Below are 18427 nucleotides of genomic sequence, written 5' to 3' on the forward strand. Positions count from 1 at the left end.
AAAGCAGCTTATTTCCGCTTCCGTCGCGGTTCGATTACGTCATTAGTAGTCCTACAGCAGCTTTACCTTCCTGTAACAGAAGTGTGCCGGGGAATAATCATGGGCGGCGGAGATCTGGTACTGTATAGGTTATGTATTACTAAGTATGTCGTGATCTAGTGCTAGTAAGAGGCTGAAGTCCTGATAGTAGACAGCAGGGGGCTCCAGCCTGTAGCTCTTTAGCTAGGGTAGAACTTTGGTAATCAGGGCATTATGGGAGTTGTAGTATTGCAATAGGTGAAGAGCCGCAGGGTGGAGGTTAGCAGTACACAGTGTATCATTAGTGAGGGAGGTGAGGGTCCGCTTATATGGGACGATAATCGCTCAGTGAATGGAGGCGGAGTGCGCCGGAGAAGACTTCCGCCTCCATACCCAGCAAACGGGAGTCGTTCATAGATGAATGTTTATACCGGCCGATCGTCATTTGATTTTTATGCCTGCACTAATTAAACGATAAGCAAACCAATTTTTATTCAGCGTTTACATTGAGCAATTATCATTCAGTGTCACACGATCCAGTGATAAAGTGAATGATCATTCTGTGTAAAAGGGCCTCATTTTTGTTCTGCTTTATCATGGGAGCAGGGGAATGAACATGATGGAACTGCCGGGTACGGTACTTGGGTATTATTGTACCTTGATGCCACCGGAAGGCATATTCACTTATTAACAAGACTCCTGCTCAATTCGCAACCTGATTGGCTGTTTGGTGAATCAGTCAACCCAGTCAACCCAAACAACCAATCAGGTTGCGAATCGAGCAGAGGTCTTGTGGAATACAATAGGCCACCAGAAGCTAGGGGTTTGACAGGAGGAACGCCCATCTCACACCCCCACCTCCCGATAGGGTAAAGGCAGGAAGGTCCTACGAGTCAGTGGAGATATTTCTGCTGGCTTACGGTGATGGTTGCAGCTGTGGTTAGCTTTACATTATTACCTGTAAATGCTGGCAGTAAGATGGCAGCATTTACATGTAAGAATAAGAACATTAACCGTGGGGCTAACCCTCCATGGTCGGCAGAAATGTCTGCACTGATTGCAGCGTGTGAGCTCAGTAATAACCGGAATTTCTCACATTGCTTCCCACCCGGCCGCCACCTCACCACTCCGTTGCTGGCGCCACCTCAGGGCTCTGTCCCGACCGCAGGCAGACAGCTTTGTGCCGGCGCCCGCTTGTGTGTTTCGTTATCCGCGCTCCCCTGCTGACAACAGCTGACAAGAGTCCACACACAGTTAAACTTAAATACCTGAATCACTGGGAACAGGCAGTGACTGGAAACTTTACTGTAGAATATTCAGTAGAATACAGCTTACTTTCACGTACAGGAAAGACAGATTGCTAGTGCTAGGTCAGGGAGGACAACTCGGGATGATACCGGGCCTGCAGTCTCAGTTATCTACAGCGCTTCGCTCCTGGAAAGGGAACACTCCGGAGGAGGTTGGGGATAAAGGAACACTCTGTACTCTGGTAGACAGCTCTGCACGGCGGACCTCTCCCTCCTTTCGCTCCTCAGAGGTGGTTCCTGGCATGGAAGGACTCGGGATACCTTTCTTCCTCTTCCATCACTTCACCACATGAGGGTTGAAGGTACCCCCATGTGGCCGGCACTCTCACTCCTTTCACTACCATTGAACATGAAATAACTCTAGACACCCCTCACTCGCTCGTATTTATAATGTATAAACCTCACATGACTAGACAAACTTGTTACTTTTTCCAGACATATCACGGCCACTTGCAGACATTAAAGGGGTTGTCCCGCGGCAGCAAGTGGGTCTATACACTTCTGTATGGCCATATTAATGCACTTTGTAATGTACATTGTGCATTAATTATGAGCCATACAGAAGTTATCAAAAGTTTTATACTTACCTGCTCCGTTGCTGGCGTCCTCGTCTCCATGGTGCCGACTAATTTTCGGCCTCCGATGGCCAAATTAGCCGCGCTTGCGCAGTCCGGGTCTTCTGCTGTCTTCAATGGGGCCGCTCGTGCAGAATGCCGGCTCCGTGTAGCTCCGCCCGTCACGTGCCGATTCCAGCCAATCAGGAGGCTGGAATCGGCAATGGACCGCACAGAAGAGCTGCGGTCCACGGAGAGAGCAGACCCCGGCGGCCATCTTCAGCAGGTGAGTATGAAGACGCCGGACCGCCGGGATTCAGGTAAGCGCTGTGCGGTTTGTTTTTTTAACCCCTGCATCGGGGTTGTCTCGCGCCGAACGGGGGGGGGGGTTAAAAAAAAAAAAAACCCCGTTTCGGCGCGGGACAACCCCTTTAACATCTTACATGCTGCAGCTGTGCAATACACATAACAGCAGTCCTTTTTTTAACCTCAAAGCTTTGCATTCTAACTGGGGCATTCATAGAAGCCCCAGTTACACTGACTATTTTACTCATTGAGCGCTATGTAGTCTTGACAAGATAAGACAGAGGTGGTTATAAACTGCTTTTGTCTTCTCCTCCGGGTCCATAGTTGTCTCTGGCAGCAGAGCACCCAACCTGCTTCTGCTAGAGCTTTAAACCCACACTGTATTTTCACTATCGGACAAGATCAAGCGCCAGATATTTATTTCCCTTGGTCCTTAATGGCTTAAAAAGTAGCAAAAGAAGCATAAAAAAATTCACAAATCGCTGCATAAATGTGGCATGTGCTATGATATACAAATTTTTAGTGTCCCTCATTTTTTCAGGGGGCTGCTATATGATATGGCAGCATAATACAGACTTTTGCAAAGAGTGGGACATATCTGTGAAGCCATCCTGGCTCTAACAAATAGTTTAAACGAAACATGTATGTTATAGCTCAGTAAATAACAGCAAATATATACATACATACATACATACTTGTCAATGAACTTTGTGAAACCTGTTTATTTCCTTAGAATCTGAAGAAAAGCTGGCATCCGCAGACCTTGCGCAATGTGGAGAAAGTGTGGAAGGCCGAGCAAAGACATGAGGCGGAACAGAAGAAAATCGAAGAACTTCAGCGGGAGCTGCGGGAGGAGAGGGCTCGAGAGGAGATGCAGAGATATGCGGAGGATACGGGAGCTGTGAAGTGAGAGGCTGTGATGAGTGAGAATGCTGTCACCTCTCTGACAAATCATTCTCACCCTTATGAACCATTTAGATTATATGATGGAAATGGCGAGCAGTGATCCTGGACGCCCTTTTCCATGTTTAGTTGCATACATATATTACATATCTAGTCATACTTATAAGTTAGTCCATTGTGTAAGAATAAAAGTAACTCCCTACTTTGGATGTTTCCTGTCAGGGAAATCAAGAATTAGGATTCCACAGGTTGAATTGTCCACGCCTCATGTTTCCCATGAGATAAGCAGCATCAACTGCTTATCTTTGTCACCCAGATGTATAGCTGTCATCTGAAAATCATCTTGTAACAGCTATCTTTCTGAATTTGCAGCATATGCTAGTAATAAAAATAGTGACAGTACTGTTCATTTAAAGAGGTATTCACATAGGATATGCCATGAAAGTCTTATTGATGTGGGTCCCAACTCTGGGACCTGCACCTCTCGTTCTGGCCTCCACCATCCCAACTTGGCTGAATGTGGTGTTTGGGACTTAAAGGGATTTTCCAAGTTGTACAATTTCTGTAAATCCAGCCCTTATGCAGTAAAATAACAAAAAGCATATACACTCCTCTCCTGCTGAGTCCCGCAGCGCTGCTTGATCCTACATGCCTCTGAACAAGCTGCAGTTTACGGGACGTCACAGGCGTTGCAGCCAATAACAGAACTTGGCAATCAAACATGGAGGAGGAAGTGTGATAGTATGGGGCTCTTTTGCTGGATCCAGAGTTGGCAACTTGCACAGGATGACTGGCACGCTGGGCAAAAAGGGCTACCGCAGCATTTTGATAGGCCATACAGTATAATGCAGCAGCCGTGAAACATTCTTGCTGGGTGCACGTTTTAAGTAACCTATCACCACCCAATGTTATATCTGGTAGAACAGAATGGTAACTATTGTTTAACAGATGTGCAAAATTTACTATTCATTTAGTTTATTGCACTACTCGTAATCTGGAAAGGTTTGTGCAACTGTTAGTTATTCTTTCATCTGGAATTTCCTGGTGCTCGTTGAAGTTAGTTTGCTGACAGATCTAAATCAGAAATTCAATTCTCTGCTACATTCAGCTCTACAGTTTGGCGCTAAGCTCTGTATTTGTCGTTCTTGTTTTCTTTAAGAGTTAATCTCTGTTCTTGATGCTTCCTTTAGAAAAAGAGATGAAAAGTTGGATTGGATGTACCAAGGCCCTGGTGGGATGGTGAACAGGGATGAATATCTTCTTGGACGGCCAGTGGACAAGTTTATCCTTGATAAAATGCAAGATCCAGAATCTGGTCCATCTACTGAGACTGGACTTCTCCCAGGGTCAATTTTCAGTACATCTGGAGTCGCATCATCCTTAGATATTGCAAACAAGATCCGTGAAGATCCACTCTTCATGATTAGGTGAGTATAGCTTTTGTAATGTTATGTGCTGCCTGAATTGCTGAGAACCTAGTGCTGTGTGATCCTGACCTCATGATCTATGGTAAGGAGATCACTTGACGTTATATAGTGATCCTGTTCTAATAATCTATAGGCAGGAGATCACCATACATGATATAGAAACCCAGCACTGTCATTCTGTTCTGATGATCTACAGTCAGCTCACTGTATGTTAAATAGAAACTCAGCACTGTGTGATCTGGTCCTAATATTTAGCATAAGAGCAGCATAAGGCTGGGTTCACAAAGGGCGTAATTGCAGCGGAATGTCAGTGTGTACTTTCTGCATGGACATTCCACCCACGGCTTTAATTCTGGGATTAGCCAGCAAAGTGGGCAAGATTTGCAAAAATCTCGTCCACACACTGCAGCCAATCCAGGCTGAAATTAATATTGACATGTCAATTCTTTCCTCATTTCCACAGCGGCTTCTCTATTGGGATGGTTGGCCGCAGCGGAATGCAGGCAGCGAAGCTGCTCCAAAATCCGCAGCGAAAGGTTGCGGGTTTGAAGCTGCACTTCTCCCATGGAAATCTTGCAGTATTTCCGTGCATTAATTTCGCAGGATTTCAGTCAAATTGGAACCCAACCTAAAAGGTGCAAAAGAGAAGGTGATCCTTACATCGCTGTAGATGTATCTTTATTGATTCCACAAGTAAACATTCTGCCGTCGAAACGTTGCTGTTTACTTGTGGAATCAATAAAGATACATCTACGGTGATGTAAGGATCACCTTCTCTCTTGCACCTTTTATTCTGCGCTTATGATAAAATATTTAGACCTGGTTACTTTGGATATGGGAGTTCCTATCCGTAAATTAAGTGGCCATTTTTTTTTTTTCTCCATTTGCTTCCCCATATGGCTATATGGATGTGCTGCTGACATTCTGTTTATTTTTGCTGGTGTGATCTGTTCCTGATCTAGTCAGAAGATCATTGTACATATAAAGGCTGACTTAAAAAGTTGAAATTGATAGAGGTCATTTCCTTACATCTTTATTACACCAATATTTCTTCATTTAATATTTAGAAAAAGAGAAGATGAGAAAAGGAGAGAAGTTCTAAAGAATCCTGTGAAAATGAAGAAGATTAGAGAATTGGTATGTGAAGTCTTGTGCTTCGGGACTGCAGTGTAATAATAACCAGACTACATTATAAAACAAGTCCTTTTTGGTTGTTCCCAAATCATACATAAATTCATACCGATCTGTGAAACCTATCCTTGTGCCTACAAAATGTATGCTAGCAGCAAGTAGGGGATAGATGGAGTATCCTTGTAGGACTACACAGGTTTTGTTTGTAGTCTGTCGCTATAGTAACACAGATCTACAGAGGAGCTGTATACACAAAACGGTATCATGTTTTATCAAGGCTGTTTGTACACTTGCTTCCTCAAGTTAAATTCACTTTTCTATTCTATTTCCATATCAATGATGGTTCTTTTGGGGGGTTTCGCAGTGAAATAATTATTGCCACTATGTATAGCACTTCAAGGAGGCGTCCTCTTTGGACAATCTTTTTCTATATGCGTATGGAAGTATTTGAGGGGCATGATGGGGACCCAGAATATTTACAGTGAGTGAGAGCCAATGGATCTGCAACAGGCTGAACTAGATGGACATTGTCTTCATTCAGCCTAACATACCATGTTATTCAGACGGCCATTGAAAGTGAGCGTTTGCCAAACTATAACAAGTGATTGTCATGGTTTTACTGCTGGAATTCCATGCTACCATCTATTGACAAAGGGACTTGCTAAAGAAAGGAGGGTTGTCGAAAATGGATTAACAAGGATACTTTGTAGTTGTTTCAAGCTAATTAAGCTGATGTGGTTAAGAATAAGCAGAACATTTGACATTTTGATTGCAGTTATAGTCATCAATTATAATAACCAAATATTCATATCTGTAGCTCCAAACAAGTCTGGATAAAAAGAGCAAAAAGAAGAAGAAAGAAAAAAAGAAGAGAAAGAAGGAGAGACGGTCAAGTTCCAGCAGCAGCAGTGATGAAGAGAGCGGCAGCGATCGGGATGACAGAACCAGAAGCAGGTTGGATGTATATCCCAGTTCCTAGAATTTGTAATGCCTTCTCTGTAACACAAAGTATATGTTACAGGGTTTAGCCTACTATAGTGTTTCTCAAGTGTCCCCACAACAGGTCATGATTTGAGGGTATACAGATGATGTAATTATTGTCAGTGCTTCAAAAATGGCATACGAAGGAAATCCTGAAAATATGTCCTGTTTGATGAACTTGAGGACTGGAGTTGAGAAACACTGGTTTACAGTAGCAAAAAAGTTTAATGAATTGTACCAAGAACACAAGTTCTTCCCTATCCAAAGTATAGGGGATAACTTGCTGATAGGCAGGGGGTCTCAGTAGTGAGATCTTCACCAATCTCAAGAATAGGGGTCCTGTGCCCCCCTTTGCACATGATTACATGGTCGCTTCATTTATTTTTATGATCGGCGCTCCTTTCACTTCAGCTTGGCTAAAGGAAATACCTAAGCTCTGCTATCTCCACAGCTCAATTGAAAGTGAATGGAGCGATGGCACACTTGTGCGAAAAGCGCTCCGTACGATATCCTCCTCACTGCAGGTGGTGCATTAAGCCCGCTGTGAGGAAGACTGTGGACACAGGACTCCTTTCTCAGGATCACTGGGGTCTCGGCTCTGAGACCTTCCCCGACAGTTAGCAAGTTAACCCCTGTCATGTGGATAAGGGATAGCTCAGGATCCTGGTACAACCCCTTTGACTATTCTCTTATTTATTTTTTTTTGTTTTTTTTTTTTAGGGTTCCCAAACATCAACATCATTCTTCATCCCCTCCAATTCGTCAGAAGACACAGGACTACGGACTACAGGTATTTACATTGCTCTGCCTTTATTTGCTCCATTGTACCTGAAACTCATGTAGTAAAATTACAGTAATCCAGCATCATACGAACTGCTGAATTGGCTTGATTATTGGATATTCAAAATCCTCAGGCACCATTATAAAGACACACCAATAATTATATGCATTTAGCTTTACCACAGTGGCTCCTGAATATTAAAGGGGTTGTCCAGTTGTTAAATATTAATGTCCTATCCCTAGAACAGACTGTCAGTTGTAGATCAGCGGGGGTCTGTGGCCTGGAACCCCCAACTGATCAGTTGTTCACCGAGCTGGTGTGCTTGTGCACTCAGCTTGATTTCTGCAGGAAACAAACAGCCCTGTTCTATCTACAGTGGCCAGACTTGGTATTGCAGCTCTGTACTGTTCACTTCTATGGCAACTGTGTCTGTAATGCCAAGTCTGGCCACTTAAGCGGGAACGGAGCTGCCTGCTTCCAGCAAAATCTGCTCCATTCATAAGCATTCCAGCCTGACTGATCAGCTGGAGTCCTGATTGGCAGACCTCCAATGACCTAATATTGATAATTAAACTGTGAGTAAGTCATCAGTAGTTTACAACTGGACAACACTTTTTAACCCCCTTAAGGACTAAGCGTGGTAAATATACGACGCTTCGTCCTGGGCTTTTTAACCCTGCCCGATAGCAAAAATGTGGCGCGGGATTACAGCCTCTGCTCCTGCAATCGAGCAGAAGCAGATTGGGGTCTCAGCTGTTAGTCAGAGCTGAGAACCCGAAGGAGAAGGGAGAAGTGGTTTCTAAACCGCTTCTGCTTTCTCTTTTCCCAGGTACATCGCGTTTAATGAGCGCTATGTACTAAAAAGTGAAAGTGTCTGCCACTACGCGACCCGGCGGTCGCGTGACTATCCTGATATCCCTGACATAGCAGAGCTGCAGGATCCTAGCAAACCCTTATCAGCAATGTCGGTGACTGTCACTACAGGGGATGTTTTCCTCTGTAACTGGGGCTCCCAGCTACAATGAAAAACTGTCTTATATGACTTCATGGGGATCATGGATATTAAAAACAATAGTTACAGGAATAAGTAAATAAAATTACAGAATAAAATAAAAATATATACATAAACAAAATCACCCAAAGCCAACTAAAACTGTCACTGTATGCGCCCTATAATCCAAAACTAGACATATATGTCAAAATATCCAAAACAAAATGAGGCAGCATTCCAATACTTTATTTTAGCGTAAATGTACCAATATATATATATATATATATATATATATATATATATATATATATATATATATATATATATATATATACACACATATACACTACCGTTCAAAAGTTTGGGGTCACATTGAAATGTCCTTATTTTTGAAGGAAAAGCATTGTACTTTTCAATGAAGATAACTTTAAACTAGTCCTAACTTTAAACAAATGCACTCTATACATTGCTAATGTGGTAAATGACTATTCTAGCTGCAAATGCCTGTTTTTTTGTGCAAAATCTACAAAGGTGAATAGAGGCCCATTTCCAGCAACTATCACTCCAGTGTTCTAATGGTACAATGTGTTTGCTCATTGGCTCAGAAGGCTAATTGATGATTAGAAAACCCTTGTGCAATCATGTTCACACATCTGAAAACAGTCTAGCTCGTTACAGAAGCTACAAAACTGACCTTCCTGTGAGCAGATTGAGTTTCTGGAGCATCACATTTGTGGGGTCAATTAAACGCTCAAAATGGCCAGAAAAAGAGAACTTTCATCTGAAACTCGACAGTCTATTCTTGTTCTTAGAAATGAAGGCTATTCCATGCGAGAAATTGCTAAGAAATTGAAGATTTCCTACAACGGTGTGTACTACTCCCTTCAGAGGACAGCACAAACAGGCTCTAACCAGAGTAGAATAAGAAGTGGGAGGCCACGTTGCACAACTAAGCAAGAAGATAAGCACATTAGAGTCTCTAGTTTGAGAAACAGACGCCTCACAGGTACCCAACTGGCATCTTCATTAAATAGTACCCGCAAAACACCAGTGTCAACATCTACAGTGAAGAGGCGGCTGCGGGATTTTGGGCTTCAGGGCAGAGTGGCAAAGAAAAAGCCATATCTGAGACTGGCCAATAAAAGAAAAAGATTAAGATGGGCAAAAGAACACAGACATTGGACAGAGGAAGACTTGAAAAAAGTGTTGTGGACGGATGAATCCAAGTTTGAGGTGTTTGGATCACAAAGAAGAACGTTTGTGAGACGCAGAACAAATGAAAAGATGCTGGAAGAATGCCTGACGCCATCTGTTAAGCATGGTGGAGGTAATGTGATGGTCTGGGGTTGCTTTGGTGCTGGTAAGGTGGGAGATTTGTACAGGGTAAAAGGGATTCTGAATAAGGAAGGCTATCACTCCATTTTGCAACGCCATGCCATACCCAGTGGACAGCGCTTGATTGGAACCAATTTCATCCTACAACAGGACAATGACCCTAAACACACCTCCAAATTGTGCAAGAACTATTTACAGCAGAAGCAGGCAGCTGGTATTCTATCGGTAATGGAGTGGCCAGCGCAGTCACCAGATCTGAACCCCATTGAGCTGTTGTGGGAGCAGCTTGACTGTATGGTACGCCAGAAGTGCCCATCCAACCAATCCAACTTGTGGGAGATGCTTCTAGAAGCGTGGGGTGCAATTTCACAAGCTTACCTCAACAAATTAACAGCTAGAATGTCAAAGGTGTGCAATGCTGTAATTGCTGCAAAAGGAGGATTCTTTGACGAAAGCAAAGTTTGATGTAAAAACAATGTTATTTCAAATACAAATCATTATTTCTAACCTTGTCAATGTCTTGACTCTATTTTCTATTCATTTCACAACGCATGGTGGTGAATAAGTGTGACTTTTCATGGAAAACACAAAATTGTTTGGGTGACACCAAACTTTTGAACGGTAGTGTATGTATGTATGTATGTATGTATGTATATATATATTAGTGTAAAAAAAAAAACTTTTTACCCCCAATAAAGCTAAAAGACATTTAAAAAAAGCCGTATATGTCACGGAGAAAAAAAACGCAGAAAAAATAATTTTGGCAGCTGAAAGGGAAAAAAAATAGGGCAGTAAAACCACCACATGGGTAAAATATCTAAAGTGTTTGATCCTTTTAGGTACAAAACAGCCTGGCCCTTAAAGGGTTAAGTAAGTGCCAGTGCTGTAGTCTATGTGCTGGTCTCCTAGTATCTGCAGTGGTACTGATATGGTTACGGCAGAGTTCTTGCATATATTCTTCAACCATAGCAATAGCGCTTCCATCTGGGACAAAATACCGGCAATGTACCTGCTGAGTACTGGACTTTTAGCTCAGTTCCTGTTAATCCAGCTTGGAAAGACTTTTGCCCCATGTGGGTAGTCAAAAGTTCTGCAGCATAAAGTGACAGAATAAAAGACTTTTAGACATTATATCACAATCTTGTTATAGTGGTTTTACATCACAACTGTTCTAGTTAACGCAAAGAAATTGGGATGCCAAAGAAATGGCAAATTCGGCTCTGCTACATCTGTATACAGGTGATGGATACATATATGTTGTAGTGTAGGGAAAAGCAAAGCATTTTTACATATCTTGTGGTTGCGATCCATTTTCTAGATCCGGGATTCCGTTAAGAATAATAAAAGGGATGCTCCAGTGGAACAGGACAGACACAGGGGTCGCTCCAGAAGTCCCCACGACAGAGTTCAGTGAGTATCTGAGAGGGGGTAATTTTTAATAAACCTCACTTTTGTACTAGAAAATCATGTTGGCATCCACTAACAATGGGGCTTAGAAACGGTTTTGTATATTGGCTGCTAAAATTGTCATGGAAGATTGGTAAGGGGTAAAGTCCCCTGGTGCATGCACCAAGTCGTGACTGACTCTTAGGGTGACATCCCATCGATTTCTTGGCAGACTGTTTGTTTTTGCGGGGTGGTTTGCCTTGCCTTTCCCCAGCAAAATGGGTAATCATTTTACGGACCTCGAAAGGATGGAAGGCTGAATCAACATGCGGGGATTGAACCCGCAAACCTTCAGGTCATGAGTGAGAGCTTAGGACTGCATACGGCTGCCTTAACATTAGAGGCCGGTATAGGTTTAGGTTGTAACGCCTTGGTGGACTGAAATCTACATATTTTGCATCTTAATAATTCAGGGAGAAATCTAGGACTGATCGGAAGTATAAGAGGAGTCCTTCACCAAAGAAAGAAGAAAGGTACAGAAGACAGAGAGCATCTGGGTATACGAAGTGAGTACACAATCAATTCTTCTGAGCATTAGATGTCATTTTGCAGCTTCCTTTCTTTTTTTTTTTTTTTTCTTTGCATAGCTTACATTTTAATTATTCCAAACTATTAACCTGATATATTATGAGTTTAGCTGGTTGATTGATTTACTTCAATTTTGGTGAAAAATGACTTACTTTTTCTGACTACGAGGCTACAACTCCTGCAAATTTTGTGCATTGCGAGATGCGCGAACATAAACTCCATTCTTGTAAATAGTCATACACATCAGTGATGTTTTCCCCTACAGCGATGCTGCGAGGAAAAAAAAAATCACTGCATGTTGTGTTGCATAGCTTGGAACGCATCACCCGTTGTTTTCAATGGGACAGTCAAACGCATCACATGCCATGCGATGTGAGTGTGATGCTTCCCATTGAAAACCATGAGAAACCCTTGCCGAGATGGTAAGAACCACTATGTACCCATAAATGTCACACATGATATGGTTTAAAAACTTACTTCTAACTTTGTTCAACTAAATTAGTTGCATCTTATGGCCCAAGAAATGCTGTAGATTCTGTGTAATTTTTAGGGGTTTGCTTCCACAAAGGTGTTCTACGGTATGCCATACTACATGTCACTGGGGGAAGATTTCATGTTGAAGTTAATGTGAGTTAATGCTCCTTCACATTGGCGAGGTCGGGCCGTGAATCATGGCCCGATATCGCCCTCGCCGTCCATGTGAAACCCCGTGGATGTGAGGCGTAAATAAAAATTACCCCGTTCAAAAGAATGGGCTTCAAATTTGTGCGTCTCGCAACGCACAAATCTCACACGATTTTCTAGCTATGAACAAAGCTGAACAGCACTCCAAACATATGAAAAGCATGGATGCACTCCTCCGCTGTGGGATTAATCCTGATTACCCAACCATACAGATAATCAGAAGAAATAAAAGGCATTGCTGCCCCCGTGATAAAATTGCACGTTTTGTTTTGTTTGTTTGGGGGGTTTTTTTTTGGGGGGGGGGGTTGTTTTAGTTTTGTGGGGGGGGGGGGGTTAGCACAAAAGTCAATAGGACTTTCTAATGTTAAACACATTATACAAAAATTACAAGTTTGTGCGTTGCACTGCGATTAAAAATGTAGCTCCATAGGAAGCATGGGAAGTAATAAGAAAAACACAAAAATCGCAAAACGTAGATAGATAGGACTTGTTGCGGTGTGTTTTTTTTTTGTTTGTTTGTTTTTAGCGCAAGTGGGAATGAAACCATTGAAAATCATAGGTTTGAAGAGTAAGATCAAATGGCAATAGCGAGACTCCTAGATATCACCAGGAAGCTGATGCCATAGCATTAGTTAGATGAGTCTCTCCCTACCCCCATGCTAGAATTTAGGGACAAGGTTAACAGATTATTGCCATGGGGTGAAAAGGGAATATACCTCAAACGGAAAGAGGGCCATAAATATACTAAGTTACGGCTAAGATGGTTGAGTACTCCAGGATTGGTTTCGCTCAACCTACTTAGTAGTATCCCACTGGGATGATTGTCACAAAAATATAAGGGAAGTGGGTAGTTGGAGGGGAATGCTAAATGTGAACTACGGCTATGGGAGGTGGGGGGGTGAGAATATAAAAAGATCATAAGTGTCAACAACCTATCATTAGGGGCCTCCTGTCCACCGCCGATTCTTCATTGCGTCATCCGCGGCAATAATCCGCACGCGGGTAACGCATGAAACTGTTTCCATAGGTTAACTATGGAAAGTGCAGCCAGATATACACGAGCAGAAATCCGCCACGATTTTCCGCTCGCATATAAAAATTGCGGCATGCCGCAACTTTCCACAATGAACCTATCATAATGATAGGCTTATTGCGGAGAATCAGGGTGACTTTAGTGTCCTCCTATGGACGGAAAAGCGCAACGCCCGTGGACAGCCGGCCTAAATTGCCTGCATTTTGTAAAGCAATTACTGCTTCAATTGTACTGAAACATGGTGCACTACAATGTGAAATCTTCATTCATGTGGGGAGGGGGGGGAGCAGGGGTTGGAATAGAGTTACCACTTTTCCAATAAAACATCTATGCAATCCAGTGAATCTTACTTTTTAAAGAGGACTGGACTGCAGAGAAGTGGAGACCACAATAGACACTCTGCAATATTTCTTCTGTTAAAAGCACAAATGGGATGCAAGTAATATATCTGAAGCTGTTGTGCTAGAAGCAGATAGCGCTGTCAACATTGCAGTGGCCTGTGTTGGTACTGCAGGCACAGCTCCCATAGAATTTAATGCAGACTATAGTCTTGGAACTTCAGTTCCTATAGTTTAGTAGTGAAAAAATCAGATCTGTAATATGATTTAAGGCTTTTATAAAAATGACTAAAGACACCCCAGCTCACCAACCACCTTAATGCCAAAGGACAGAGCATGGAAGTGCTTGACCAACCGCATGTAAACCAGTAGCACCAAAGAGAAAATCCAGCTCAGCCAATGGTACAACAAGAAATTTAAAAAGTACCTTTTTATTAAAAAATATTAAAAATATGGAACATTAGGGCATTGACCGCAATAAATGAAAAAGATGTCCGTTTTTCTGACACGTTTCCATTGCGAACAGCATGACTACGACTAGGAGTGCTGTTCGCACCATAAACAAGTAAAAAAAACTGACTTTTTTTTTAATTCATTGTGCTCAATTCTCGAATATTCCATATTTTTAATGTTTTTGTAATAAAAGGTACTTTTTACATTTTTTTTTCTACCATTGGCTGAGCTGGATTTTTCCTTTTGGTTCTTTAGTAGGGATGTAAACCCTGAATTATGGGTGTTCACCATTTAAGCTTTCTCCATATTCCAGGAAGCTTTCCACTGAAGAGCTAGAGCGACGCAGGTTGGAAATGATGGAGGACGCTCGACAGAGGGAAAAAGACAGGGAAAGTAATGTACGTAGATACAAAAAAGAGGAGGAGAGTGAGGAAAAGAAGGACCATCACAAAAAGGAAAGCAAATTCATCCAGTAAGTATAGCAGGGGGTACTGAATCTGTGCTGCTCCTGTCATTTGTCACCCAGTATCATCTCTAACTCCATCCTTCCCTTTGCAGTCAGATGAAGCTGGACAGTGCAGCCTGCTCGTCGCTGGAGGACCGAGTGAAGCGCAATATTCATGGGATTCAGCGGACCACCTCGGCTCTGGAGAAAAACTTCATGAAAAGATAGTTTTAATGACAGTATTGCACTTTTGTATATATATTTTTTTAATACAACTTCCGTCAGTTCTTTGTATGGACGTTACTCTGTTCTACCTTTTAACGTCACAATATGTGTTTTATGTATAGAGTCATTAAGTATATTTTAAAGGAATTTTCCAGGACTTTTGCTATTGATGACCTATCCTTAGGTTAGCTCATCAATGATTGATTGGCCGTGGTCCACTGTTTGCCGGGCCTGTTAATGCAGACTATGCTGGAAGTAGATTGCTTGTCCGTATTGCAATGGCCCCTGTTGGGTACTACAGGCACAGCTCAATGGGATCAATACTAAACCAGGCCATTGCAATGGTTACAGCATTGAATGCACTGACAGCATGCCCGGTGATCAGCTAACCAGTGAGGATCCCCAGCAGCGGACCCCAGCCAATTGACTATTGGTGACCTATCCAGAGGATAGTAAAAGTCCTGGACAACCCCTTTCTAAATCTCTTCTTTTATATTGCAACAATCCACCTTTCATCGCTTGGGCATGATTTGACAGTTACTGTGGAAGAGTATAACTGGACCTCTATGATTCAATCTTTGACACTAGAGCTTTACCGTTATGAGGTTCAAATGTGTTTTCTACTATTAAAGATGGTTACATTGGTGGCAATCTGACTGCTGGGACCATCACCGATCAACAGAACCCATCCCCTCCTGTGGCAAGAAGCAACAGTACCTGAGTATATGTTTGGCCTGGTCCATATAAGTCTATAGGAGATATAAAAATTTAAAAAAGCCAAGTCATTATACTGTAGTGATCGGCAGAGATCCCAGTAGTTGGACTCCTCTAACAACCTAACATTTCTCACCTATCCCATAATGGAAATTGGAAAACCCCATTAAGATAAATTGCAGTAATCTGACACTTGGTAATTCGGCAGCATAAGCCCTGGCACATAAATACCATCTGTAAAAGCAGCAGGAACCCCTCAGAACTCATGCATAGCAGTATATGCTTGGGCTTTGTAAACATTATTTAGTTGCAGCCTCCAGTGTAACGTAGTTACTAATTTCGGGCTATTATTGACAAGATTAGACTACTAATCTTTATCATTATTCGTCAGCTTGCCTTTGCTGATTGAGGTTGGATTCACGTGGCCGTAGGCGCTTTTAGGTGTGCCTGCTGGCGCCATAAAAACGGGCAACAGACGCACAAATATAACGTTTATGCGCCCATTCAGATGCCACAGGCCCAGCGCATATACACCGAAGCTGCAATGCCGTTGGGCAGGGGAAGACAGTTTAGCTCTGCTAAGCTGTCTCCCCCCTTACCGGCTTTCTGTCTTTCCTCCCTTATGGTTGTTTGCAATGGGAGGGGGCAGAGCTAAGCTCCTGCCCCCTCTCTGCAGCCAGCAATGGGAGGGGACGGGGTGGAGCGTAGCTCTGCCCCCTCCCACTACAAACAGCCGGGGGGAGGAGAGAAGGGGTAGGGAGTTTAGCAGTCACGCTGCTAAACTCCCTCCCACCTCCCTTCTACGGCAGCTGTCATTGGCTCCCGTAGGAGTCTATGTCAGCGACCGTATTCCGGCCAGGAAGATAGTTTCAGGACTATCTTTCCTGCCCGGCGCTATATTGGCCGGGTTCTTTTACGCCCTGAGAATACACCTGTGCGATCTGATGCATTGGAATCCAATGCATCAGATGGTAGCGTATATCCGCCAGCTGTGAAAACGGCGGCCAATTATATGCTCGTGTGAATAAGCCCTTAGGCTAGGGTTACATGGCAACTGTACAAAGTCTGAGGTTGTTTTGGGTTTGTGGTTTGTTTTTGTTTTGTTTTTTTTTCCCCTAGGAGAAAATGTTATTGGGACAAATTCTCTTCTGGCCACATGCACCATCATAGTGGGCAATGGTCATGGCACTGAGTGGAGATGAGCAAGAGCAGTTGATGATCCGGGTATCCAAACTGATAGGATGTAGATTCCCATCAGTATATCTTTTCTCAAGTTTATCTTAAAGTTCAGCACATACCCTTAAGTTATTGCACTTTTGTTTCAATAGCCGCCTCCATTTACAGGTCTATGGTTGCACATAGAACACATGGGAACTACCATACATGCTGGTGGTCATATAGGTGCATGAAACGCTCAAGAACCTTTCCATACAGCACATATAAGTGATTACATACACTTGTCTAGGGCACCGTGTACACATAAAGTATATGAGTACTGTTTGTCCCACCAGTCTTTCTGCCTGTACTTGCATTTTCACCATGTGTCTAAACATTCATATAGTTGCTGCAATTAGTTTTTCCTTGTCTCCTATAGAGGACAAATTATTCTAAAACATTGGTGCTGATCAGCAGATATCTGCCACGCAGAACCTCAACCGATCTGCTGTTTGCAGGACTACTGTAACCGTGTATGGAACAGGAGGCTAATGGCTTCATGCAGGCTGTAGTGGCCCAGGTTGGTATTGCAGGTGTAGTTTCCATTAAAGTAAATGAGAACTGTGCCTGCAATGCCAATTGCGAGTCACTGCTAAGTGTATGGAGCCATCTGCTTCTTGCTCTGTACACAGTAACAATGACCCAATGAACAGCTGTTTGGCCAGGAGGATAGGTCATCAATCTCTAGAAGCTGGAAAACCCCTTTAAAGAGAACCTGTCCTCAACTTTTGAGCACTATAAACTACATTATGGGGTTCAGAGGTGAGGGAAAGGGGAGTCCGGGAAACTGTTTCATACTCCACCATTGCCGCGGTCATGTGCGCGGTGTCCCCACAAAGTTGGTGCATACGCACAGTTTGACGCTCTTCAGCCGGCTCTGTGCACGTGCCCTCCTGTAGAAATAAGTTGGAAAGCGCGTACATAGAGCCAACTGAAAAGAGTTATAGGGACACAGTGCAGCGGATGCACTGAGTAGGAAACACAGCTCTTCAGACTCCCTGTTCCCTTACCTTTGGGGCCCATAACGTAGTTTATGGGGCTCAGGTGATGACAGGTTCCCTTTAAGTCGAAGTCCAAAACCCCTTAAATTGCAGCTCTAGTAATGTGCTGCTGTCCTTTTTTTCTACTGTACTAAAGCACTGTTTTTTGGTGTATATTGTAATATTTTGTGAAAGACCATATGTATGTACATCTGTTGTTGGAAGTGAAGGGCCGATCTATGTGAGTCCGGTCGTTTTCACCCTGTTCTGTTTCTATGTGGGATGGACTTGTATATGCAGCTCTGGTCTTTAAAGACATCCGTTGCCGTTATCTTTTTTTTTTTTTTATTAAACAGTTTGTTTTATGAGGTTTGCCATTCTTAGTTATTGCAATTCACTGTGTTCCACTTATAAATATGTATTTATCAGGAAAATGGGAACAGGAAGCATTATCCACATTGACAGGTCATGAATACTGCCATTTAGCAGATACCACCCAGTCACATCTAAGGCTTATGAATGTAGTCAGTTTTATGGCTGAGGTTTATGTAGTACTGATTTTAACCCCTCAGTGATGTGGACTATTTTGGACCTAGGGATTCAACGTTTTTGGGTTGGATTTCCAGCTTCAC

General features: G+C 42.9%; 1 protein-coding gene across 1 annotated transcript; it reads left to right on the plus strand.

Annotated features, from left to right (window-relative positions):
• Positions 1-30: 30 nt before the first annotated feature.
• On the plus strand, positions 31-18160 carry CWC25 (CWC25 spliceosome associated protein homolog). Its single transcript, XM_066587971.1, has 10 exons — positions 31-117; positions 2919-3091; positions 4279-4515; positions 5583-5652; positions 6464-6600; positions 7348-7417; positions 11053-11144; positions 11594-11686; positions 14530-14688; positions 14775-18160. Exons 1-10 carry the CDS (start codon positions 100-102, stop codon positions 14887-14889), a joined length of 1164 nt encoding a protein of 387 aa, XP_066444068.1. The 5' UTR covers positions 31-99; the 3' UTR covers positions 14890-18160.
• Positions 18161-18427: the final 267 nt, after the last annotated feature.

This window comes from Eleutherodactylus coqui, chromosome 13, assembly GCF_035609145.1.
Source record: "Eleutherodactylus coqui strain aEleCoq1 chromosome 13, aEleCoq1.hap1, whole genome shotgun sequence".
Classification (NCBI taxonomy): Eukaryota; Metazoa; Chordata; class Amphibia; order Anura; family Eleutherodactylidae; genus Eleutherodactylus; species Eleutherodactylus coqui.

What these genes read in the sequence shown, in the direction of transcription:
- CWC25 (XM_066587971.1), top strand. An exon ending in TGAAGAAGATTAGAGAATTG is followed by an intron (nt 5,653 to 6,463) that starts GTATGTGAAGTC and finishes TCATATCTGTAG; the next exon opens with CTCCAAACAAGTCTGGATAA. An exon ending in AAGGAAAGCAAATTCATCCA is followed by an intron (nt 14,689 to 14,774) that starts GTAAGTATAGCA and finishes TTCCCTTTGCAG; the next exon opens with TCAGATGAAGCTGGACAGTG.